We start from the raw sequence: 25966 nt of genomic DNA on the forward strand, positions 1-25966 counted from the left end.
ATCCCGTATCTCATGATCTTGGCACCAATTACAGACTGCTTATTAGGATTATATTAAATCTCTTTATGCCTAGAGAATTTTCTTTCACACTCTCTTTTCTTTAACACACTAATACTTCATAAAAGAGAGGTATTACCCAGACATCCCTGTACCACTAACGAGACAAGAATACAAGTCAACTCCACAGGAAGCTTGGTGAAGTGCCATCAATTACTTGAAACACAATATTTTAAATTTCCATCAAAATGTACGTGCATTTTAATAAATATATTTTACTAAGGAATACCATATTGTATTTTCTGTAGGGGAAAATGCTGGTTGCTGATATATGCAATTATAGCTAGATTATATGGAACAAGTATTTTCTGAAGCTTTTTCTTGTTAGGATGAATGGAAATAGTTCCCAATTATTTCCTGGGATTTGAGACTAGACAAGAAAATATTTGGGTCTTTTCCACCCTCACCAGATTGACTATGTTTTGAAATATATGAATGTATTTTAGTATTTTATTTTTACTTAGCTATAAAGAAGACTTTATTGTACTCAGTATGGAAGTGACATGACAAATGGAAATGAATGTTAAATCTGAGCCCTCTCCTCTATACACATAAGAAGAATGTGCCCTATGGATTTTTTACCAACACTTCATCCTTTATAGATTTTGGTATGCTGGACCTTGAGTTATTATTATTCACTTTTTTCTGCCTAATGTATCTCATTAGCAGCATTTTTTCTCTTAACTTAATAAACATTTTCTTAATTTCACCCCTTTGTCCTAATTATATGAGCCCAACTATTACTACTCAACCCGTTAAATATCCTGTTTTATATAAAAATGAGTGTTTCTGCTATTTGTCAGCATTATGTAAAAGTGAACTTTAGAAACTTACTGGCAGAAGCATCCCAAAATTTTACTGATCCATCTGCATGGCTTAAAAGAAATATAAAAATTAAATGTGTTAAAACAAGATGCAATTCTAAAACATCATCTACTTTCATTGATTAATAAATACAAGCAGAAAAAAATTGATTTTGTTTATGGAACTCTCTATAACTTACTGATAGTATGTTAAAGACATACATATTAACTATAAGAAAATATTTTGTTATTTGGTTTCATTTGGTTAACAAAATATTTTTATGCATTTCCTGCAGAGAACTAAGCCCCCAGTGAATTTTAAGATTGCAAAAAGAACAAATTACTTCCCAGACTGAGTTCCCTGAGTTTCAGTTATAGCACTTTAGCTTTGCAGTGGGCCAGCATCAAACCTATGCACTCTAAAACTGCCATGTACAGTGAACTTTGAAAGGACAGAATGTAACTTCATTTTGCTTGATACTTCACAACTGTGATTTTTTTATTTACATTAAATCCCTCAAGTAAAGCTGGGAAATGGAGACACTTCTGTTTAGATGAAGATGATGAAGGGAGAGTGATCCCTTCATCACCTTCTCATACTATTGCATAACCTCATTTTTAAAATCAGGTCTTTAGTATCATTGATAGGAACAATTCATCAGCTACATGACTGAGACCAGAGGAAAACTCCCCATACATCTTAGATGAATGAATAGTTTCTGTTTTACAGTATGATCCCTTGGGAATCCATAAGTCAGGCACTGCTCATTGCTCCTGCTGCAATCTGAGCCTTTCTAGGTCTTTTTGCTCGGTTTCTCCACCCACAAGCTGAAATTCATCCCCATGCACCACCCCCTCACTAATGCTGAGTATTAAAATTAATTCACAAACTGTCCCCAGGTAGAGAGTCCCCAAAAGGCCAAGGGACAATATCTAAAGAACAACAGCTGCTTCCCTTTTTGAAGCTATTCTCTGTGGCCTTCAAGGCCAAACTATTCTCTTGCAATAGATTATTTTTTTTCCCAAAGACTCCGCCTGCACAAGCAATGCTATCTAACACTGAGGTCTCAAATGCTCATTTTTAATGGTAGCTCATCCCTGGGTACTGAGTTCTGCTTTCTACAGCAAAAGAGAATTTCTGTGGTGACACTACTCAAGAGAAGAGCCAGGAAATGCATAAGCAGTGAAGTCTCAACTCTTACCTATACCTAACCCACAACCAAAAGGAGTAGACACAAATATTTAAAAAGTACCAATCCCCAGTTTCATTCTCACCCTGTAATAATGATTTCAGGATATGTCTGAGCTCCAAGGTTCCATGCTCCACCACTGATAGGCCACTCCTAAACAAATGAAAGTACAGAGATCACAACTTATTCTGATGAATGTGGTTAATTTTTAAATTCAGGAGTAGACAACATCTTCCCCCAAAAGAAATACAACTTGTAAAAGATCAAAAATATACGTAATTAAAGGCTTTTACAATTTATTAACATTTTTGTATCATCAATTCAAGCTTTGGAAACTTAATGACTTATTATCAACTAATGTTCTATGCTTTTAAAATATTTCTGCACAGCTAACATTCAACAACCTAAAACAGGAATGAGGAGGAGTAACAAATTATTCTGCTGGTCTTTTGAGATGGCTTTTCTCTTGGAGATTCCATAGAAGACTGAATAGACCGAGAATTTATTTTGAATACAAAGACCACTGAGGAAGCTGGCCCAGAAACAAGTATCAGAGCATGATGCCACGAGATAAGAGAACACAACTTTTACAGAACATATGAAATCATCTCTTCCTTGCCTTTTGTTTAGTAATGGCAAGATTCCCATTCTCTTGGTCTAGAACATTGCCCCAGGCCTAAAGCCCTGACCTGTATGGATACAGGGTACAGGCTGTAGAGGGTGACATATGTGCAGAGTGGGTCAGGATGTGTGCAAAGTATGAGGGAGTGGAGAAAAACAGGGAGCACAAACTGTGTGGATACGAGTGGATGCTTGTGGGTACAGAAATGGGTGTCTGGCACATGAGCAACCACCTGCCCCCAGAGTGTGCATCTGTACACGCACAAATAAAGCAAGGGGACAAGAGAGGATGCAGGGAACACAGGTAGGTGTGCAAAGTGTATGAAGTAAGGGCAGATTCAATAGGAGAAATGTAAATATTTTCTGAAGTACTTTTGTGAGCCAAGATTCAAAAGAAGTAGAGAGGGTTCATTCTCTGAGTTAATGGAAAACAAGCCAGTTCCAAGGACAATACTTCTGTCGATTTGAATAGAAAATTTATGATGTCTGACTTGTTTACCCAGTATTTTTTTCTACTTTCTTTATTAAAATGGATTAGTTCTAGCCAAAATACAATCCAGTTTAAAGCTTAAAATTTACAAATTAATTGTATTTCTTCTTTTGCTTCCTGCAGCTTGTCTTATTTCTATAGCATTACGGTAAGACTTTGGTAGCTCAGTGAAAGAATTGTTATTATTCCTATTTAATAACAAATCTCCACAGACACTGTCAACTCTCACTGAACCTATTTTTCTTTGATAGAGAACCAATCCATACAAATTTGAATTGTACACTGATGGCTCTCCTTTAACACAATCTGATCTGGAATAACTCCAGCATCTTAATGACTAAGTCTTATCTAATGGTAATTAATAGTTCTTGTTAAGTGGTCGTGTTTCTGAGGGACAAATACTGGACTGTAATCAGACTGCTAGACCGATTATTAAAGGAGTAAAACAAAAATAATTTGGTTAGATGTTACAAAAACATAGGTTACACATCTAGTTGCTTTGGTTAAAAAAAAGAATATTTGTTTTGTTTACCTTATTGCTGTATCCTTGCTTTTTATGTTTTGCTCCTACAGAATAGAGTACAGGGATCAAATCTGGAGGACAGTCCGCAAAATATTCTGTGCAGGTAACAGGTGACTCATGAATGTCAATAGGATATGGATTTTCAAAGATTGGAAAACTAGTTAAGGAAGACAATTTATTAGAAGCACTGTGACACACTGAGCCATAGAATAAAACATATTCTTATATTAAAGTATATAACTAAATAAAATCTAAAATAAATAGAATCCAAGTAAAATCACTACTAATTAAATATATTTTTTTCATTATTTATTCAAACTTATGAATTGTTTTTAATATCAGTAATAATGTGCAGTTACCCAAATAAGGACATAAAAATTCAATTGCTTTGACAAGAATCCTCTTGTTACATAAATAGTCCCGAAGGCTAAAGGTATACAGCTACCTTTATGAATGAATAAGAACTGATTTTTTTTTGACATCTCAAAATCTTATTTATAGAGAAGTGACACATCTTCCAGAAGTTTTGGGTTCATGGATATGATATATACTATGAACTACAAACTACTTTTACAACTGTGGATTTTATATTGAACATCTTAGCTTATTGGGTTGGTAGACTTCTGATTATACAATGAAAATGCAATAACAGATGAGAAGATCTCAGTTTATTTCTCACTTCCATCAGTCTGAACAGCTTGATAAGGAGGAAAACCCCACTTTTGGCACATTACACAAATTTATTCACAATTGAAAAATATAGGAAATTGGGTTCTAATTTCAGTTTTGTCCATTTTACACTGCTGAGATGATCTGAATTACTCTTTAAAGTAAGTGAGATCTGAATATGATTCACTTAACATTTTTCAATACATTGACAGCAAAATTTGTTCCTTGTTATATCCGTGTGAGTGTGGATGTCCATAATTGGTAGTGTTGGAGGCAGAACAAAATAAATAAGAATTAGATTATGAATTACATGATGTAGAGTTCCTCTTTGATAGGAACACTGATTCTGATATGAAAGAACTATTTGTCATTTAAACCAGCAACTGGGTCATGAAGTAATTCTGCAGATCCATATAAAACAATGCCATTATTTATTAAGACACTGAGGCTGGACACGCATAAAAGTAGTTGTTGAATCTTCTTTCCAAATCACATATGTGTTCAAATATTAATTATCTTTGGTGTTGAATGAATGTTTGAGGGCCGTGCTGAAGGGACTGCAGATTTAGATTTATTCCAAATTTTAAGAATCCTGTTCATTAGCTGAACTTAGCTCCTAAAATGGAAGTAAATATTTAGCAGGACTTATTTCCAAGAGTGAATAATTTTGGATAGTTAAATTATTTGGAATTTCATGATAATTTACTGGACAGTTAAGTACACAAATAACTTCATATAATACTTTATACTTACTTGCTTTGTGTCAGGTCAACAACAATGAGATCTTTTTCCAAAAGCACAACTACAGCATAGGGTTCTTGAAATTCTGTAAGCAAGGAATCAAGTGTAAAAGACATGGAGTTCTCCTATCCGCCATTTTAAGCAAGTAAGCAATATTTATGTTCTTTAAACTTTCACTGTATATTAGAAGCTTTGAGGTATAAACCCTTGACATATGCACAAACCAGACACAGCTCAAAACTAGGGCCAGAGAGGAAGTAAGAAATTACTTTTGGATAGTAATGCTGACAAACATACAAAGCAGGAGAACTGGAATATTACAGTCTGCCAGCATGATGCTATGAAAGTAAAGAAGTAGAATGTGAATAAGTTGTTTGTATCATTGCATTATTAAATCCAAATTTTATACAGAAAAAGTATTTTTGCTGTCCAAAAGCAATACTTCCACTATGTACAACTGCTCTTCAGAAACAGGTTGTGTAGGACACTTCCTGATACACAATACCCACATTTCTGAGGTGATTCAAGGGGAATATTCCCTATGAATCCTGTAAATCTGCTGTTTTCAATTCAGGTACTAAAATGCCCCTTCCCCCCGCACACTCGTTAGGAGATTATATGGTTTGGTTTTTTATACAATTCTCTTTTTATTTCTCAAAACTAAAGAAATAAGATGACAAATAAATGCTTTCCTTGATGCAGAGAATATATTCATTTACATAGGATGTTATTAAAAAAAATATAAATGTGAAATTATGACTTTCTTTTCAACAGCAGCAAATCATTCCAGCACGTGCAAGCTCAGAATAAAGCGTTCAGATGGGTGATGCCAAAAGGACGAGTAAATGAGAGCAACTGATTCATCTTCCTTTCAGTCCTGCTATGAATGCACATTATTTGTGGCCTGTTTTTATACTAGGCTATGAATAACACAAGTTAAACCAAAATGTTCAAATACTGGTCTCTGATCAGGGGAAGATGCGACAAAACCTAAATACTGCAAAGTATGACACAGTTAAATGAAGGCCCAAAGCAACTCTGATTACAGAAAATTAAATTTTTGCACTTTATCTTTACTAAGTGTTTTTAATGTGTATTTTGTTTAGTTGTGTTTGTAAGATTTTACTTTTCTGCTTGAGGGCTTAAAATGCTAAAGTTAGTTCCTTTTTTGACTTACAGCTTTTCTTAATTTATTTTCTGGAACTTTCTGACAACATATTTCAGAACTTGGCAGCCCCACAGTATGCAGTAAACCTAAAACTTTTTACAGTTCATTTCATGCTGGTGTAAGAACCTTTTTGCAGGTAAGTGATAGTTTAATTTTCATAATTTAGTGAGCTATAAATGATGAAAAATTTCAGAAATATAAGCACCTATCTTTGATTAATAGCAATGTTTTCTCACAGTAGCCACTAGTATGAGTTTCAATCCTAAAAGTGAAGATTAATGCATGCTTTATTGTCCACTCACTACTTGGCTCCTACATTGAGAATGCAAACAAGTTCCAGGTACTTTCAATTATGTAGTTTTCTTGAGATGAAGACAAATATGAGGATGGAAGTCCCCGGGATGGGATTAACATATGAGGAAAGATAATTTCATTTATATTTTCCATAACTGTATTTTTCCCAATAAACTCACCATTTGGATATGGGGTTTCACAAAGAGTTAAAAAATCAACTATAGGATGATCCATTTCAAGGACTGTAATTGCTTTCCCATGCATGATTGTTAAACTTGGTCTTCGACAAGGCTTATCATATGACAGTCCACCAGAAAATATCACAAATGGTTCACTGTATTAAAAAAAACCAACATGATAAGCGTAAGTCTACATAGAACATACAAGTTTACATGATAAGTTTAGTATCTGCAAATAATAATAAATAGCTTTGTAAAAAGAAAGCAGGAAAATATTCTAAAAGGAACTCAGGAATGTAATATTGAGTTAATTACAGAATTAAAAACAAACCTGTTTTTACAGGTCTTGTACTCTACTTTAAGAATTGGTTTACAAGATTCAGGTTTTTTCCCATCTCTTTGAACTTTTCCTAAGGAAAGAAAGAACATGAAAACTATTAAAATATGAACTTGAAAGATAAAACTAAAACATATACATTGAAATAACAGTATAAGCAACAAAAAAAAGGAACTTTAAAGCTACAAAAGATTAGGAGGATTAGCTCCTATTTCCATAAAATGCTCATTTGTCTAAATTAATTACATTTCTCATGTCTTTGTGGCACATACATCTAAAGTACCATAGAACACACTTCAAAGCCATCTATAAACCATGCAGATTTCTGAGTATGACACTTAACTAATAATAAATGAATCAGACTAATTATATGCCTTTTCTTTTCAGAACACATAAAGACCATAAACAGCTTAATTTTTTCCTAAGCCATTCTTAGATTGACTTAATTCCTGTTGTTGACGAAACATTACATGCTTTGGAGTGTAACTAGTTGAGTGATAAAATTAAATGAAGCATACAACTGAAATTCATTAGTTCTCGGTTAACTATGGCTCAGCACTTTCTTCCAGAGAAAATCACTTGTAAACTAACAAAATAGCCATTTTGGGCTTGTTTCTTTGGAAAGTCTATGCTTGCCTTTGACAACAGCCTGACTGGAGGATACAGTGTAGATGGATCAGACTTTTCTCAGAGGTGCACAGTGATATGATGGGAGATAAAGGATACAAGTTGTGGCATGGAAAATTCTGGTTAGATATTAACAGGAAAATTTGTGCCATACGGGTCATTAAATACCAAAAGATATTGCCCAAAGAGGTTGTGCAATTTTTTGCTGGAAGTGTTCAAGTGCCCAACTCTAAATGAGTTTACTTATCAGATCAGGCCTGTTTTGATCTGATTGTCTGACTGGTTGAGAGTTCTCTTCTGACACTGTAAAATTCTATGACTAAAAATGGTAAGTAAATTAAGAAAATTCTAAATCCTTTTGGGGCTACTTAGATCTTGATTTCCTCTTCTTCCTCCCTCTCAGTCAGGTTTCTCAGTAAAGTAATGTATACTTTTACAGTGGTGCAAATACTTTTCAACCTAATTTGCAGGAAGCAATTTTATATAAAGTCCCACCCATCAAAGATACAGGCATCTTTTACTATGGCTCCTTTAAATTCTTCATTGTAGTTCTTTGGGAAGCCTTGTACTCTCCTCATGACAAACATTAATTTTTTGTGACAATTGCACATAAAAGCCCGTAAGTACAAACTATAAAAGAAAGAAATGTGAAAATCCCAGAGCCTGAGGGTCTCACAGAACAGCAGTAGATTCTTGAAAGGAATTGGATAAGACATCAGAGTAGTATTAATCAGAAAGAGGTATTTATGACACCAACTAAAATAAAAAGATTGATTTAAGTTACTGATTTTACAATAATTTGCAGCTACTTTTCAGATCAAAATACTTATACAAGAAGTAACATCTGGGCTACAAGGAAAAATTAAATAAACATACATATCAGCAAACAGCATTGAGAACTGTATTGCTTCTTAGTTACACATTTTAACTATCAGAATTACCGTGTGGAATTGTGGTCTGGAATGGTCTGTTAGGGCTTTTCAGATTCCACAGGGTCAAGCTGCCATCAGAGTGACTACACATGAACTGTTTCCCTTCATGATGCCAAGCAACAGAATGAATAGCCTACAGAAATGAAAGAAGAACTTGAGACTGCAATAGAATACAGTGCTTACATTAATGATATTTTCATGTATGACTTCAGATTATATTATTCTAATGGTATATCAACAATTGGATGGTTCTTTTTTGTCTTAAGTCCAAAGATAGTTTTGGAACAGATAGTGCATCAGAGAAGAGGAATATTGCACTCCTTTGTGCATACTACAAGTACAACATGATGAATGTTACATACACCATTCTTAGTATTTTGTGCATGATTTGTGGAACTGACTGAAAATATCCATTGTTACATCAGAACTATTATCAGAAAGGATATTGGCATAAGTCCTTCAATTTTCCTGATATGTGATGGAAACTAACAAAAGAAATGTTCTGACATAACGTTCATTGTATACCCCAGTTTCTCACACACTCCCCACAGAAGCACAAACTCAGAGAATTCTCCCTTGAATCAATATCCCTTCCAGAAACGTTCACTGATAAATTGCAAAAAACACAATATAATTTTATGTAAATGTAAATAAAAGAGATCTATTTTTGAATGCAGGTTAAGAAATTTCCAGGGTTTTTTTTTTTTTTCAACCCAGGAAATGCTAAGGCCTTGCATGCACTTAAAATTGCATATAGACCTTTACCTGATTTATTCAAATGACTTAACATCATGCCTGGGTATTCATAAGTCAGCACTGCTGTTGTTTATATTAATTTTGCTTAAGATCTACTGGTCACTATTTAAAACTCCCTGTTGGCTTACTGCTTTTAATCATATTGATTGTTACGGTTGGTTACAGCTTATGGTGGAGAGAGCAGCAGAAGAAATCAACTAAAGGGCCATGACCCTTTACCTAAGTTTTACTCAGCCCCTGGGGCTTGTCAGCAGAGCCACAAATGAGTCTGCATTAACATGACCCAGATGTTTTAACAGGAATCCGACACACCTTGTATATGAATACTTGATTAACACACTACTAAAATAGTTGTGCCAAAAAGGATGTAAAAAGCCAAGCTGAAAAAAACCTGAACTCTAGGTATTTGGTTTTTTGGTGACATAATGGGTATCATTCAAACTTCTACCTTCCAGAGACAGAGCTGGTACACAATTCCTCTTAAATAATGAGAAGAAACCAAACTAGAATTGAAGTAACAAAAGACAACAGAGAAAGATGGTTCATGCAGAGTCCAGTGTTGTTGCCCTCAGGTAGAACAACCTTAGCTCTGTGGGGAGCGGTACTTCACTTACACTGACGGCATGTCTATCCTCATGCAAATTAATTCTGACATGAGCTCATTCATGCTTGCTATCATGCCAAATTTGAATGTGGTTTTGATGTGTTATCACACTTAGAAACATTTCACATGGTTATAGTCACTGACTGTGTCTGAGCAGGAGCTAGTGACTAGCTAAAAACTGTACCAAGCTGCTTGCTAAACTGCCTCTCGGCGACCAGGTGCCACCTGCCAGCATAAACCTCCTGTGGAGTGGAGCTGAGGTGGGATTATCCTGGCACAGACAGCTGGTGTAGCAGCAACTCAAACTGACCTGTTAGACTTTGCCACAAAATGGGCAAGAAAAACAGAAAAGCTTTTGGAGGTCTCAGCTGCGAGTCATGAGTAATTCTGAAAGATGGTCCTGAATAAATCCTGAATTTTCTCTCTGCTAGATTATGTCTAGCATTCTGATCCACTTCTTTAGCATCCACACACAAAAGGAGCAGTTATTTGCTTAGAACAGGAGTTCATCATGGTGGGTGACTCATGTGAATGTTAACACAGTATATGCACATAAAGTATCTCACTGCAGACTGGGTATGCTTCTCCTTCTGCAATACCCATGTGGGTTGAATACACATTCCATCTTCTCTCATATTTGTCATGTACTAAAATTAAGCATTCCTAATATAATTTCAGTTCCTTCCCAACCACAAACCTTCACCCCTGAGGGTCTTTAGTAAGACTTTTAACCATATTTTGCACAAGAACGATACTTGTTGCATCTTACTCTTTGAATGCTAAAAATCCTTTGTGTTGGTAGTACTGCCAGGACCATTACAGCTAGGGCCACATCTGACTTGGTATTTCCATAGTGGCACATAGGGAGTGACAGATCCCTACCTTTACTAGACAAAGGTAGGGAGCTGTCATTTGGCAAATACCTCTGAGAACTCTGCATCTTTGTTTTGGGGATGTGTTCCAATGAAAGATGATGTCTACTTCAGACAGCTCTGAATGGGAGTTGACACAAACTTCCAAAGCCTGCATAGGAAGGTGGCTGGATTTTGGGTGTGCCAACTATCAGTAACAACTTGAGAGTAATCTGAAAGATCTGTCTTGTTTATGTGCTGTCTTTTTATACCACTTGATAGAAATAGACTTCTGAAGGAAATTACAGAAGAGCTTGGAAGGAAAACCTTTTACAGAAGGCATTGTGTAGGAGCATCGATTGGAAGAGCCTCAATATCTCATGCATATAACCATTGAGAAGATGAAAATCATAATGATAGTAAGAAAAGTAAGGGTGAATTAATTTAATTCAGAACTCATGCAAAGAGGCACTTTGGTACTTAATGAAGATACAGAACACTTACAGGAATTTTTCTGAGACTTCACAAATACCCTGCAACTGGAACTGTTCTGGCTCAGTGCCGGAACAATACTGAGAGATTGGTCAAACACGGTGGGGCACAGAGGCCTTCCACCAGTCCAGCTAGCATGGTGAAGGGGAGCAGGAACAATGATTTCTGGACTGTGATCTTATGTGGCCAATCCATAAGATGAGGTTTAGGTTTGGTAATTCGGGTTGCTGCTAAATACCAAGTGGTACGTGCCAAACCAGTAATTTTTGACTCACAGAACCTATGTAACCCAGGATTTAAAAAGGAACCATTTTCAGTGACTCCCTAAGGGTATTGGCTTCCCTAAGGGAATTCTAGCAGGTCTGGAACATTATGAACATGGAGCCTGAAAGTCTGGAATAAAGTAAAATGGCTAGTCACACAATCCTTTTAAAAACAAAATAAGAATTTTGCAAGTATTTCAACATATAAGAAGCTAGCACAAGTTGCATAAAGTGGAGTAATGACACAGCAAATAACCACTGAAGAGGAAAGCATGGGACTTAAAAGGTTAAAAGGAAAAAAAATGTTCCTGAGAACAGTACTGAAAAAGCAGTAGAGTTTACTCTACTAACTCTAAACTCTAAACTAACTAACTCTAACTAAACTCTAAATTGTATGAGGAATTTTCAACACCCACCCATCCTGTCTCAAAATGAAAAAAAAAAAAAAAAAGGATGCTGGGAAACAGCATTAAGATCCTGCTTCATGTAATCCCATTCTGAGTACGAGAGAACTGTGGGTGAACAGACATCCCCACCCCCAACCTTCCTGAGGGGACCTGTAAAAGGAAAAAGTTGTTCAGCCTTAAGTAATGGAATGGGTGCAATTTCACAAGTGTTTGCAAAAGCAGACTGTCACTGAGAGACAATTCAGTGGGCATGTGTGGAGGCTTAAGTGCTGGCCTATTCAAACTCTGTCCTTGGAAACATTTGCTATGTTGATGTTCAGAAACTTAACCTTGAAGCTCAGAGTAGTTTTAAAGTGTCTCTGACAGCAGGTCTGAAACACTGCAGAACTCATATGCATTCAGATTGCTTTCTGGAGGGGAAATAAATGTGTATACACTCCTTATACACAGCAAGATGACAAAATGAAGAAGGAAAGAGAACTACAGGAAGCCTACTGCCAGGATCACTTTAAAGAAAATGTCCTTTTCTACCTTCAGTTGTAGTTGCATTCACATTCATCCATGGTGAACTTTAAAGTACTGGCAGAACGAAGAATATTCTTCCCTAGGGCTAGTGCTAAAATCATAATAACTAGGAGTGTATCTATTTTTCAAGCAGCTTGATTATTGACACAAGAACTGCATTTGTGGTTAACACAAGCTGCTTACCAATGACAAGACACAATTGTGTGATAACTATGACAATATAATTTTGAAAACTGTTTAATCAGATCTTAAGTATTAGGCAATATCAACAACTGTACAAGGTAATTCGTATTCCAATACAATGAGTGCTCTAGAAATACTCAGTATAGATTATATAATAATTCCTTCTGCAGCTCTATCTCAGGTCAGCTCATTGCTAGACCCTGTTCAACTGAGGATCCCCACAGAGAAGTTGATGAAGTTGTGAGGATGAAGGGGAGGACATTCTGTGTTACAGTACACTCATGAGAGCCTAAAGCATCAGAACTAAGGATTTCAGACTTTGATTTCTATTGTCAGTAATTTTCCCCAAAAAATAGCACAAACAGTATTTCCAGAACCAGCAAGGTCTTTAGATAAACATCCATCTGCTTGGTAAGACATATGGCAAACTGCTGAATAATGGCTTTGCTGAACTAATGTAAATTGCTTACCTCATCATAATAAGCTCTCAGATCGGCTCTTTTAGATCGCAAGTCCCAGAACACGATAGTCCCATTTTCATAACCTATCAACAGCTAGAGGAGGGAAAAAGACACAATTACGTTTTTTGGATTCAAAAGGTACATATAAATATTGAGTAATATAAAAAGAAATAGCAAAGTGGCATGCAAGATTGTAATCTTACCTCACATAATACCTTGCTTTCAAATTATCTTTCAGTATAAATTACTTCACATTGCTGACAATTTAAGATCTGACATGGAAAAAAAGGGCTTCATACATCCTTTTTTCCCCTGCATGATTATGCACCTAGACAGTCTTCTCAATTGTATATCTGCTGAAAACCAAAGAGTGTAGCATGTTCCTACCAACTCTTATCTTCCCTGCCTCTTGTTGGAGAAAAAAAAATGTTTGACACCTAAGATACCAGTCAAGTAATTTCAAACCAAGAGAGTCACCAGATTAAACTCTCATTCAGCTACTTATATTTCTTTTATTTATGCTTGCTATTGCTTGAAAACATTCTGAAGAACTCCCCCTGCAGAAAATAAACTGCTTGTTCTCCTAGTAGCTAAAAATAAATTAACTGATATGTCAATTTTTACTTCTTCTGGAACTGGGATGCCATGCCATCATGCACACCATAGAAATACCAGCAAATACTTCTGAAAAGATGAAAGAAAAGAAAAACAATGCTCAGTAGAAAAATAAGAATGAACACAATAATTTCTCCATGTCTCCACTGAAAATAAATGAAATACTGATCTGGTAATGTAGAGTTACTCTTCATTTAAACACAACTAATTTCAGATCTTATGGACAATACGATGTCTAGCTTATTTAGGTGTCCTGGAAACTATTTCCCATAGAATCTGTCTTCTTAAGAATCTGTTCTGGGCATGAAGACTGGAAATGGCTAAACTGGCAGACTCTCACATTTCTGCGACAGAATATTTTATACAACTGGAAGTGATAGGTGCAATTATTCATCACCTGTAAACATCTATATCACAGAATGCAGGCAAGATTTTACAGTTTCTATATAAAGAATTTGTGCAGAATAATGACAAGATTATATCTTAGCTGGAGAAACCTTAACAGCATCTTTGCTGTCACTCACTTTAGCTTGCATGAGTCCTAAAAATGAAATTTGGCTTGGCTGCTAAACACAACATTCCTTCCAAGTTAAGTATAACTGGTACATCAATACTGCTACAAAGGAGAATGGGAATACTCTCAGTTCTTCTGTTTATGATTATTTTTATTGCCAGGATAATATTCCTTATGTGGAATCTTCTAGCTAATCTGGAAATTATTTATAGTTAATATATTTAATACTTGAATATGAACAATAACTTAGTGTGCTCCTGAAGAATTATTCCCCTGAAAAAAAATTTAAACTGTCCTGGAAAAATTCCAGACTATTTAGCATTTTTGCTCTGGATGGCTCCACATGGGATTTTGTGGCAGAGTCAGAAAGTATGCAGCTAACTGGGTAGCACTTGTGTCAGGATGCCATATGGTATTCTGGGATAATAGGCTGCCACTGAGAGAGCGAACAAAGGAGAGTCTTACTGCAGCTGCTTGCACTGTTAGTACAGCAATCCCAAATGGAAGCCATTTGTATATCCAGGAGTTAGTGAAGTTCATACCAGGTCACTTGAAGAGGTGCAGGCCTGTGCTGTGTTGTGCTGTACACAGAACTCGACTTTCAGGCCTCCATGGTGCTGCACATATTCCTTGGCCACAGGGTAAACTCAGCTGCTAATTCTAAAGGACCCTGTAGGCCTCTCCCACTTGGTAAAGGCAAGGACTGCACCTCTGTGCCTTTGTCTTAGTGTAAGGCAGTATGACTCACATGAGCATCCTTTAGCTTGACAGTAGAAATGGATGAGGCTTTTTTTTAAATATATTTTTTGAATCTTTTGGGATCTCCAAAGACAAAATACTGGCAAGCCTCTTCACAGAGAACAGTGCCATGCCCTTATCAGAGGCTCATGCAATGCTACACAGCTTAGGGTTTCCACCCTCCTTTTTGTATTTACTCCAGGTGATTACTAAAAGGTTAAATACCTTTCATCAGAGGCTACATTTCACCTGAACTATTGCTGAAATGCTTAATGTACAATTGCATTAAAGAATTGCAAGTAACAAAGTGCAATTTCAGGGAAGAAATTGAAAGACAAAGAGATTTGCTGCATAACCAGGAATCTCTTTTTGTTCAGACAGTAGTTGTGTTGCTTTGGTACTGACACTGTGGTACAGCACTAAAGTCACAATTCCAGTTTGGGTGAATGGGGTTAGTCTCATTGCCAGGATATTTATGATGATTTATGATTCTGACCTGTCTGAACCACAGAAAACTCAAACATTCCCACTCCTCAGTCATAGTGAAGATCTGTAAGACAAGCTCTATTTCTGTAATAGAAGTAAAAAGCAAAACATCCATAAATGCAATTGGAGAGGAAAACCCAGACAAAGGAAAACAATGTCTGTAAAAAGAGTCGAGGATGAAAAAAACTCCAAAGATCCATCTTGCCTTTCATGGTGCCTCAATTAATTACTCATGCTTAATTAGGTTATAAAAAAAGCAGAACATGGGACAGAATCTAGAGAGAGAAGTCCTGGCAAGATCTTCCTTGTCTAGTGGAGTTGTTTCATATTTTGACTTACATCTTTCTTCATCAAATACTTTTGAGGATGGGAGGAAATTTCTTTTTTACAGTAACCTAATTACATCTTGGTACATGCTAACAAGCCCCTTCCTTGTTCTGGTAACACAAAACATCTGGAGAAAAAATCCCAAACAAACAAGCCTCCCAAAGAGGCCTTTTTTTTAGGTATTATTAGATCTCAAAACTCAGACTCAGAGATAGGAAGTTTAGCCCACCAGGTAATTGTAAATAACATTAAACCTCTTCCTATTAAGCTCTCTCCGTTTGCTGGGAAACTGCAGATTGCTGTAGTTAATGTCTTTTCCTTTGTCAGCAAGAAAAATCATGTTTGCTACAGATCTGCCACTTATAAATGTCTGTGCACTCCAGTCTGTCCCTAATGTACACTTATTAATTGATTTGGCAGACAGAGTTATATTTCATGAACTTAATCACTTGGTCCCCAAATTGTTCTTCAGTGACACATTAAATGCCTAAATTCTCTTTGATGTCTGTCTTCCAGCCACAGCTTATTAAATTCATAAAAGAGACTTCTCTCCAAAGCCTGCCTAGATAGTTTGCCTGGAGGACACTCTGGAAAAGTTTTGAATGGCAGAAGTTTTATGGAATTGCATTCACTCTTTTGGCACAAGGAACCCAATCATCAGTCAATGAAATAAACTGGAACTTCTAGGAATTCAAAGGATCTTAATGAAAAACGTGAAGATACTGCCAGTGCACAAACTTCCCTGGCTCTCAAATAGAGCTCTTATGATTGTTCTAGACCTTGAAAGGTCTGACTATATTTTAGGACTCTCAACCACTCAGTGTTCATAGGAGAAATACTTAGATCAGCAAAACAGTCCCAGGTCTGTGAACAACTTTGTAATACCCCAGAGAGGGCTATACCACTGGACTCTTGCAAAGTAGTAGAGTACAAGAACATCTGTATTTTGAGTAATGATTATGACTGATTTGTACCTACTATTTAATTCTGGAAACTATATGCAAACAACACTTTTATCTGCTGCCTATTATCAAGTGATGTGTGGAGTCTGATTTCTGCCACCAATACATTTTGGTGATCTTTGGTTAACTTGGAGCTATGGAGATAAGCAAAGTATGTAGAACTATCATTAAACAGCTCTTTTGTCCAAGAAAAATTCTGCCAAATTAAATTAAAGCCTATCTATGACAGTAGCTTGTACTGAAATGGCCAAGAGTAAATATCAAATAATATGGGAAGAAGATTTGTAACATTTCCACTGAACTATTATCACTTAAAACTCTTCATACCAAACAGTAATCATCAGCTCACACCCATTGTTTTACATGTAAAGTCAGAAATATTTTGCCCTACATGTATCACTCCTCATCCTTTATACTAAATGTACTTAAAAAACCAGTATTTAACCTGCCATTTTACTGCTGAGTTTCTCAGCCTGCTAAAGTCCAGCAAACCAGGCCACATCACTGCTTACTCTATTTTCTCAGCTATTTATGACCATGTGAACAGAAAATGTCCTAGGAGCTGTTTTTTCCCCATTTTTTCCTCATTCTGAATAATGATTGATTTATTCTTCATTCTTTCAACTAAAGTTTAATGTGACTTAGTTGAAAAATGCAGTTTAATTTATATCTCTATGGCTGAATTTTTTTATTTGAAACTACATCTTTTGATTTAATGCTTGGATTTTCTCTTACTCCTGTACCTTTTACTGATATCTTCCTGTAAACACTATCAATTCCACATTCTGCAAAACTGCAAGTATTTTGTTGGCACCAATTCATTCTTTACACCACTCTCAACCTAACAATGACATAAAGAGCTGCATTGGGATGGTTTTAGTATACCTTACATTTTCTACGACTTCTCTCCATAAATTGTCAGTGTTTGTTTTTCATAGGCATCTGTCTGAATTTGTTGTTCTTCGAATGTTAGTACTTCATCAGTGCCCAGATGTCTCCCATGTGCCCTCTGAGCAACAAGCACTTGTATTCCAGAGCCAATTCTCTTTTAACTCCCTTGCCTGGGTCCTTTTTATCTTCTCTCTTTCTGCTGAAAAATATTTTTAGGTTTCTGTTTGGACACAGTGCATGGTATTCCTGTAAGAAATTTTCACTGACAGGACCATTTTTTCCTTTAGAACCCTTTTTTCCTACACTGTGTGCCTTAGCTAGCTCATCAGCAGCTTCTGTTGTGGCCAGCAAAAAAGAATGATGCCTCATCAATAAACCTTTATTCTCAGCAGGTATTTTGCCACAGATAATTAAATTGCATTTCTTGATGGCTTCTTGGTTGAGGCTACAACACTACACTTCATAATGTTCAATTACTTTATTTGATTGTATTCTAAATTGATTGACCTATTGTGATTCTTCCAGAAAGGCTTAGAGATGCCATCAAAGTTGTTGGAGGGTTGGTTCACATGAACACCATTTGTGCATAGTTCACCTCGCAATATGGGTCCAAGGACAAGTGATACAAACAAAAATCAGATGTAGTCATCAGTGCTTTTCTAGGTACACATAATTTCAGCATAATATCTCTCATGTCAGAAAATTCAAACTGCTGCTAGTTTCTAACAACTATTATTTATTATTTATTGTTATGTGAGGCACACTGTCAAACATTTGGTGATACACCATTTGGAAGACACAGTACTTTATAAATACACACTGAAATACAATTACTAAAAATGATCAAAACCAATGAGAGAGAGTTAAATATCCTTTCCACACAAGCAAAATGCTCAAATATCAGTAGCAACACATAAAAATTTAAAAATTAAAAAAAGCTGTAATAGAACCAGAGTTCTGTCAACCCTATTTCATCTTTGAAAACTGCCATACAAATAAAACCAACTCTGATTGTGCCTCCTGGTGATATCAGTCACAACCCTAATGCTCTGACTGTACGCTTGGCTTCCACTTGTGGACAGTGAACAGAGCTGAGAATAGCAAACAGCAACAAGTTCCAAACCTGGGCTATTATCATGATAATTCTTACAGAAGAAAATATTTTCTGTCTTAAAAAACTTACTATAATGCCTTCATAAGACCATGCTTATCCAAGTACTGAAGTCATGATACAGTTTTTAGACAAATCTTTAACAAAAGCAAGCTTTTTTAAACAGGAACAATTTAGATGGCTATACATTTCAAAGTAAAGTATGTTGTCTGTATTACAAATGTTTACTCATTAAATTTGTACGAAGATAATCTTTTTTCTTAAGAACAATAAAATAGTTAAAGTGACTTGCAAACATTGAAAGAAAGTAGATGATAAGATCAGTGAGTAAGCAAAAGGAAAGAGTAATGAGGCAAATAAAGGCTATGAAATCCTGCAAAATTTTATACCATTGGTTGTACTCACTTTTCCTTCGTCTCTTGGGCTGTCGCTTAAATGTACAACTGGGCCAGGGTGAGTCTTGGTGGATCTGCAAGACAAAAATCAATTAAAATCTGTGAATCCTTTTTGCTGTAAGAAGAGCTAGATACCTCAGTTTCTAGGTGTGCTAACATGTTCCTCCAATGGTTTAAAAATAATTTTAAAAAGCCCAGTAGGGTAAGGTAAAGTTATAGGTATCTTTTAATGTTTTCCTCTATTTCCTTTTTGCCATTATAGGCAAAGATTCTCTTTTCTTAAAAAATCCTTCCTTCAATTTTTTAAAAAAATCTCAGTATTCTTCCTATTACAGTAATTTTCCCCCTTTCTCATTCTTACAGTTTTTTTGCCTTTTCTGTTCTCTACTCCATCTCTTTCTGACCCTCCCTCCTTACTTGTCCCCTTTGAAGGCTAATTTGCGAAGGATTTACAAAGTCTTCACTGAATTCATTTCAGATACAGATAGCATGACTCACCAAGTTCCAATGTCACTAAAGACAGGGTTTCAGTAACCTCACCTACACTGCCCTGTCAGGAAGCATCTTAGCATTACTGCAGTGGGGTTTCAGAAATGGAGCATCTTGCTTCTGTGTGACCTGTAAAGCCTTATCTCATCCTCAGACCAACTAACACAGTTACACCCACAATGCATCTTCAGTGGGGCTCCTCAGCCACAACACCCATCCTATACATCTTTGTAAGCCTATACAGAGATTAATTACTATACTTGACATTCTCTCCCTTTTTGCAGCACACACCAACTGCATCATATGCAAATTAGTGCTGAAGTTATTAATGTCCATCACCTGACAGAAAATGCAAATCATAGGAAACTGATTGGACAGACAGAGATTTTTCATCTATCATCTTCTCTGACCTGACCTTCAGGCCCTGGCAATCATAGAGAGCAAGAAGAGGAGCACCAGCCCACAATGAATGCCTGCACAGAGGAGGACTTTTCTCCCATCTAGGTTCTGGGGTCAGAATATGTGTCTCTTGGAGTTCAGCTTAGGATTGGAACTTGCATGACTGGTCTTGGTTCACCAAAGGTCATGAGGGAAAAAAAATATGACAGAGATTGGCAGAGCCCATAATGTGAAGAATTTATCTAGAAACCATATGTAAAATGACCTAGACTCCAAGTTTTAAAACAATCTGCAAGAGAATTACAGAAACAAACCAAAACAAGCTTCTCCAGCCAAACTAATCAAAGGATGTTTCTGAAATAATGGCCTCTTCCTTTGGCTGATTACTGCACTGTAGCAAAACTGGCCTCTGTTCTACAGGTCAGACTCCAAATCAAGACTGAGAGTGGTACACAAAAATTCTCAGACAACTGAAACATTAAAACAGAAACATAGCCTCATAGGCTCCTCCTTCCCAGAACAGTATGCTCCAACACTCTAAAAGCATGCACATTCTTCTCTGGCCTCTATACTTCGTCCATATTATGTTTTAAATATTTTAACTATTTCATCACTCACCAAAGCTGGGTCAAAGCAGAGAGGCAAAGATCTAGTCTGATACTTATTTCTGAGCTGAGGACAATGAAAAATTATTCCAGACATCCTGAACATGTAGCATGTTATTCTCCTACATGAGGTCTCCACAAGCAAGGTTTTTGCAAGAGTATTTTGCAACATATTTCATCACAGAAATGAGATCAGCAGGAAAGCAGTGGACAGACGGTTTATACAGTGACATTCTATACAGACTTTGATGGTGCCAGCAGCAAGCACCCATTTGGCCTGAGACACGGCACAAAACCATTTTTACAGAGATGCAGATAGCAGGAGATCTGGCTGTCATTCCTATCCAAGCCAACTTACCAGAGGGGACCCCTCTGGCTGAGCTTCTGTTTCTGAGAAACCTGTACTGAAATAAAAATACCATTTGCGCAACACCAGGCCTTGGAACAGGCAGGGTAGGTAAGCAGTGACAGGGAGCTGAGGGGTGAATATTTGATTGTAAGCAACGCTTAGACTTGCACACGTCTTGTACATGTGTTCAGAGGGAGTGCAGGTGACATTTTGGGACATTCTAGGCTGTTTCAAATGCTGTTTCTGACATAGATTCATTCACCTGTCTGAACTGGTCAGAGTATTTTGATGGAAAGAACTGGGTCTGTTTGAAATATATGCTGCCTATGCAGTGATGGGCAAAGGGGGAAAGGTGAGAACAAGAGGAAGAAACGAGAAGACATAGCATAAGTATTTTCCCTTTTTAGCCAGATAAGAACCTCAGACAGATGACAAAAGAGAGAGCAGAGGCAAGGAAACATCAGATATGTTTTCCCAGAAAGCTGGGGACAAACAAGATGGTAGCAGAAGCACATGGAGGCTGACAAAGCACAATGGGTTGGGCAGCTATCCCAGGCCATTGAACCAACCAGGATGCATGGTGGGTTCCTTGGCCATCCGAGTCTTGGTACATGACCAGGAATATTGGCAAAATCACGACAAATAGAGGGAGAAAGGAAAAGAGCATACTGTCTCTCTAAGGTAAAGATTGATTCCATATAGTCAGTGCCTTGTACCTACTAATTTTAAAAGTCAGGAACAGTTTAGAAAAATCTGTGCAACCAGTTTATTTGAAGGACACACATGACATTGCTTACCAAAAAATGTATCAATTTCTCTTTGGGTAGAAGCAAACTCTTACATGAGCTATCCTCTCCTCTTTATGCTAAGTATACTTTCATAGTCACACAAGCTTATTGTTCCTCTGTAAATGGTGTAAAACCCCCTGTCTTTTACTACCAATCTTATTTTTATCTTATACTCCTGCAGGGAGTAGCCTCAAATTTCCATGCTAAAACCTCAGCTAAAAGGGGAAACCTTCACTAATAAGATACAATTTTTAATCTCCTCCATTTCCCTCTTGAATTCATTGTAGTTGGAGGATCCTGAGATTTACTGCACTGTATTAATGTTGTATGGTTTGGGTATGTTTTTTTCTCAGGCACTTTTTGTTTCTTTTAGGAGTATTATAATTTAATTATTATGCACCTAGGTATTTCTTTTGTTCTGCTGAATAACAGCTTTATATACACTGTCAGTAAAGTTGATACCAAACACATCAGTCTGTGCACTAAATGTGTGATATTTTATTTTTCCTGATTGTCTTTATATATATATTGGATATAAGTATTCTCTTAGTATTCATATTAACTTGTTATTTTAATAATTTAGTTATTTTGTATAATACCTGGCTTGCTCTGTCTGCTTCCTTTTTCTTTCACTTCTATTAAATTTAAGACTATTACGTATGTCACTCTATCAAAACCATTGTTTAGTTTTCTCACATACATCATCAGTCTAGGAAAAATGAGGATTCAGGGGGCAGAGTCTTTATTTTTGTCTTTGTTTCTCACCATTCTGCTCTATTTTAACTAGCAATAAATTAAATTAATTCTTTCCAAGTCAAGTCTGGCTTCTCCATTGACAGTAGCTGATTTCCCTGATTTTACCTTGATTCATGAACTTTTCCATCTTACTTTCTTTCCCTGTCCTTTTGAGGACGGGGAGTGAGAGAGCAGTTGGGTGGAGGTTTCACAACCAGCCAGGATCCACCCTCCACAATTTCCTTGATTGCTTAACAGAGGCCAGCTTTGTTTATACATAGGTAAGAGTAAGTAGAGAGTCTATTAAGCTTGGCAGCCATAACGTGGCTTCTGTCAGGAAAGCAGAAAGGATCCTTTTCAAATAGTTGTATATACCAAAACTAATTTCACATGTGCCATCGCAGATAAGATCACACATGGATGACAACAGATGTTCCTGAAGCTTTTTGGAAGTGTGGAGCCTATTCCCTGGCAGTCCTCCTGCACTGCCTTTCAAAGGGTCCAAGAAACATTGATTTTTTTATACACAGCAAGTAAAGTATTTGCATTAAAACTGATTCATCTTTGAACTACATAACAAGGAATATTCACAAGATGCAGCATAAAATTTGATGTTTGGTTTTGGCTGAATATGCACAGTCCCATCTTGGTGGGGATGTTTGTGGGAGGATAAACCAATACAAAATAATCCCAGTTCAGGTGGAACAAGGCAGAAGGCTGTGTGTAAAAGCATTGCAACTTCCTAAATTCTGCAAGACCTTTTGCTTATTGCTCTGAGCCTGCCCAATGGCTTGATACAGAAGAAGGGACACGATAAATCTCTGGTTTTCTTCTTCTGAAATGATGTTATCTCCCTTCAGGTACAGGGCTGTGGAGAGGAATACAAACCTTGTCCTTTGTGCTACACTAAGACCAGGAACTGTCTGACAAAGGCAGATTAGTGCCTCACTTCTTGCATCTCCCTGTCTCCTCAAGGAAGGTATTTATAAATAGGAATAAGAACAATATATTTTGGAGCCCTAGGGCAGTGTTGCTTGTAAAAGGAGAGCAAGGCATTAGGCTCTACAGTCAATTTCTCTTGAGGGCAGACATCATGACTGCACTACAAGCAGGATTAAAAAAAGCAATTATTTAGTTAACTATATTATATCAATAACATTACTTTATAGAACTCATGAAATGCTATCAGAGCAGAGCTATAGACACAGTAATTACTGCTTTCATACAGTAAATTATACTGCATGTGGAAATGTCTGCACACAAACCCCATTTTTCCTCAAGTTGTTTTAGTATACGTAAAATGTTCTGTTTCCCTTCATTGCTATTACAGTAAAGTTGACAAGGAGATTGGAGAGTTGGACACTGTCATTGTGGAACTGCCTACAAAGAAAAAAAACCCTGGCATTGAATCATATTAAATGCAAAAGCAGAGATTCAACAGCTCCTGGAAAGGACAAAGAGGTGCTGGAAAACCAACCCCATTTGAAGCTACTGTGAATAAAGCACTCTACTGTTGATGACACATACTTGTGTATGTGCATTCCTTCAAGCTGGCTTTGGGGAACTGCATAAAAACTAATTAGATTCTATTCCTTGAGAAAGGGAAAAATAAAGAAGAATCAGCAGGTCAAAATAAGGCATAAGTGAAATAGTTGAGTTGGGAATTTTTCATTCCCAAATAGCAGCCAGGGTACAGCTGAGACTGACTGAGAAAATAAAAGCTCTGAAAAGACACAAAAAAGATAAAACACAAATCCAAGTCAATACACAGCAGAAAGAAAAAAGAAGGTCAAGTCCAAAAACTATCAGCAGTGATTTGCAGTAAAAAATTTCTGAAATGAAAGCTAACTTCAACAGAGCAAGAAAAAAGTATGAGCTAATGATACAAAACTTTGCAATATTTCATAGTCTTCGTTGACCTTTAAGCCCAAAAAAACAGACTGCAGAATTGAAAAATGGAACCAACGATTCCCATGACAGCTGTACAGAACTAAAACTAGGTGTTTGCTAAGAAGATATGGATACTTTTTGTTTTGCACTTCATAAGAAGTTGTTTATGACAGCAGTAGGTATTAATTTACTTGGTGTATATTTTCTTGGTGAAATGAGAGTGGTTATGCTATAAGACGTGACTTTTACTCAGTGAAATTAAGACAGCAGTCACTGTAAAACAGTCTTCAAAAGACTTGTAAGAATGGAAGCTTCTATGATTATTTTATCCTAAAATCAGAAAGCTCAAAAAGAAGTCTTCAGCAATGTTATAATCTGGACCCAGCAAAATGTGGAAAATACACAGATGATGTATTTATTCCTCAATCACTGTGCAATGTTTTACGCACTCTAAGAAATCAAATGACTTAAATACTGTCGTAAGAACTTCAAATACCAAGACAATCTTTAAAGCAGGTATAAGTACACTATGACAGAACAGAATCAAATCAAAATCATTTTCCTTTTGAAAGTAAAGATAGCCTGCATAATTGGAGAAGTAGTGTAATGATTTCTGGGAAGAATAAAAATCTGGCGTTAGAAAGTGATAGATGGAGTTCAGAGAGGGGGAAAAAGAAAGAAAATATCCATATTAGTCATTGTTACAAAGTTGAAGTTGACTGAATCTGGCAGTGCTGAAAAAAATGCATGCATAGACAAGTACTTCTTCAGTGTCAGTAGTCAGACATCTTCCACGGTTCTGCCTTCCAAAAAGGTGCAGTGCTCCAAGGAATCTAAGACCTTCTTTTCATAGGTAGAACCATAGAGAAATTGAAGAGAATGAGTAAGTTAGACACATTATTCATATGCTGTGGATCAAAGCTGGGAGATGGAGCAAGCAACAATCAGTTCAACCTCAAGATGCAACACTGAGTCTTAGACACACTTTCTGAAATGTCCAGAAGAAGGAAGTCTTGAAAACTGTGCTTTCTTTATATTAATAAGTATCTCCATTTAGGTCTGCACACAGAGGAGGTAGCAGATTCTTCTACTGTTACTCCTCCTTCGTACTGCTTTCCCTCACTGCTGTGGATCTATGGATTCCGAGTCTCCATTTTAGGAAATGGGGATGGGCAAAGGGCTAAGAAAGGAGATACAAAGTTATGGCTCTGTCATAATTGAGTTTCAGTCTGACCAATTCTTTGATCCTCCAAATCCAATAAATTTTGGCAAGTTTCAGTTATTCATTCAGGAGATAGTGGGGTGTTAAAACACTGGAATCTTACTGGAAGGTTATAATGCAGATATTTCATTTTTGGAGTTCAGAAGACACATAAAGATCTTCTTTTGCTTTCCAACACTATGTGACCTTCCCAAATGTATGATCGTGCTGTGAAAATCAATCTCATTGTAGTTGGAGTAAATGGAGACATGCTGGGCTCATTGACTATTTTTCTCTT

General features: G+C 36.6%; 1 protein-coding gene across 6 annotated transcripts in view; it reads right to left on the bottom strand.

Moving 5' to 3' along the window:
* Window positions 1-25966, bottom strand: part of STXBP5L (syntaxin binding protein 5 like) — a 182494-nt gene that overhangs the window by 63534 nt on the left and 92994 nt on the right. For all 6 annotated transcript variants that reach the window (XM_015624074.3, XM_015624095.3, XM_015624065.3 and 3 more), the window contains exons 6-14: window positions 19223-19286; window positions 13183-13266; window positions 8641-8764; window positions 7067-7145; window positions 6736-6890; window positions 5107-5179; window positions 3694-3841; window positions 2136-2203; window positions 892-932 (exon numbers count right to left, since the gene is read on the bottom strand). In XM_015624074.3, coding sequence (XP_015479560.1) covers window positions 892-932; window positions 2136-2203; window positions 3694-3841; window positions 5107-5179; window positions 6736-6890; window positions 7067-7145; window positions 8641-8764; window positions 13183-13266; window positions 19223-19286 — 836 coding nt within the window. The remainder of the gene's footprint in view (window positions 1-891; window positions 933-2135; window positions 2204-3693; window positions 3842-5106; window positions 5180-6735; window positions 6891-7066; window positions 7146-8640; window positions 8765-13182; window positions 13267-19222; window positions 19287-25966) is intronic.

The sequence above is a fragment of the Parus major genome, chromosome 1 (genome assembly GCF_001522545.3).
Source record: "Parus major isolate Abel chromosome 1, Parus_major1.1, whole genome shotgun sequence".
NCBI lineage: Eukaryota > Metazoa > Chordata > Aves > Passeriformes > Paridae > Parus > Parus major.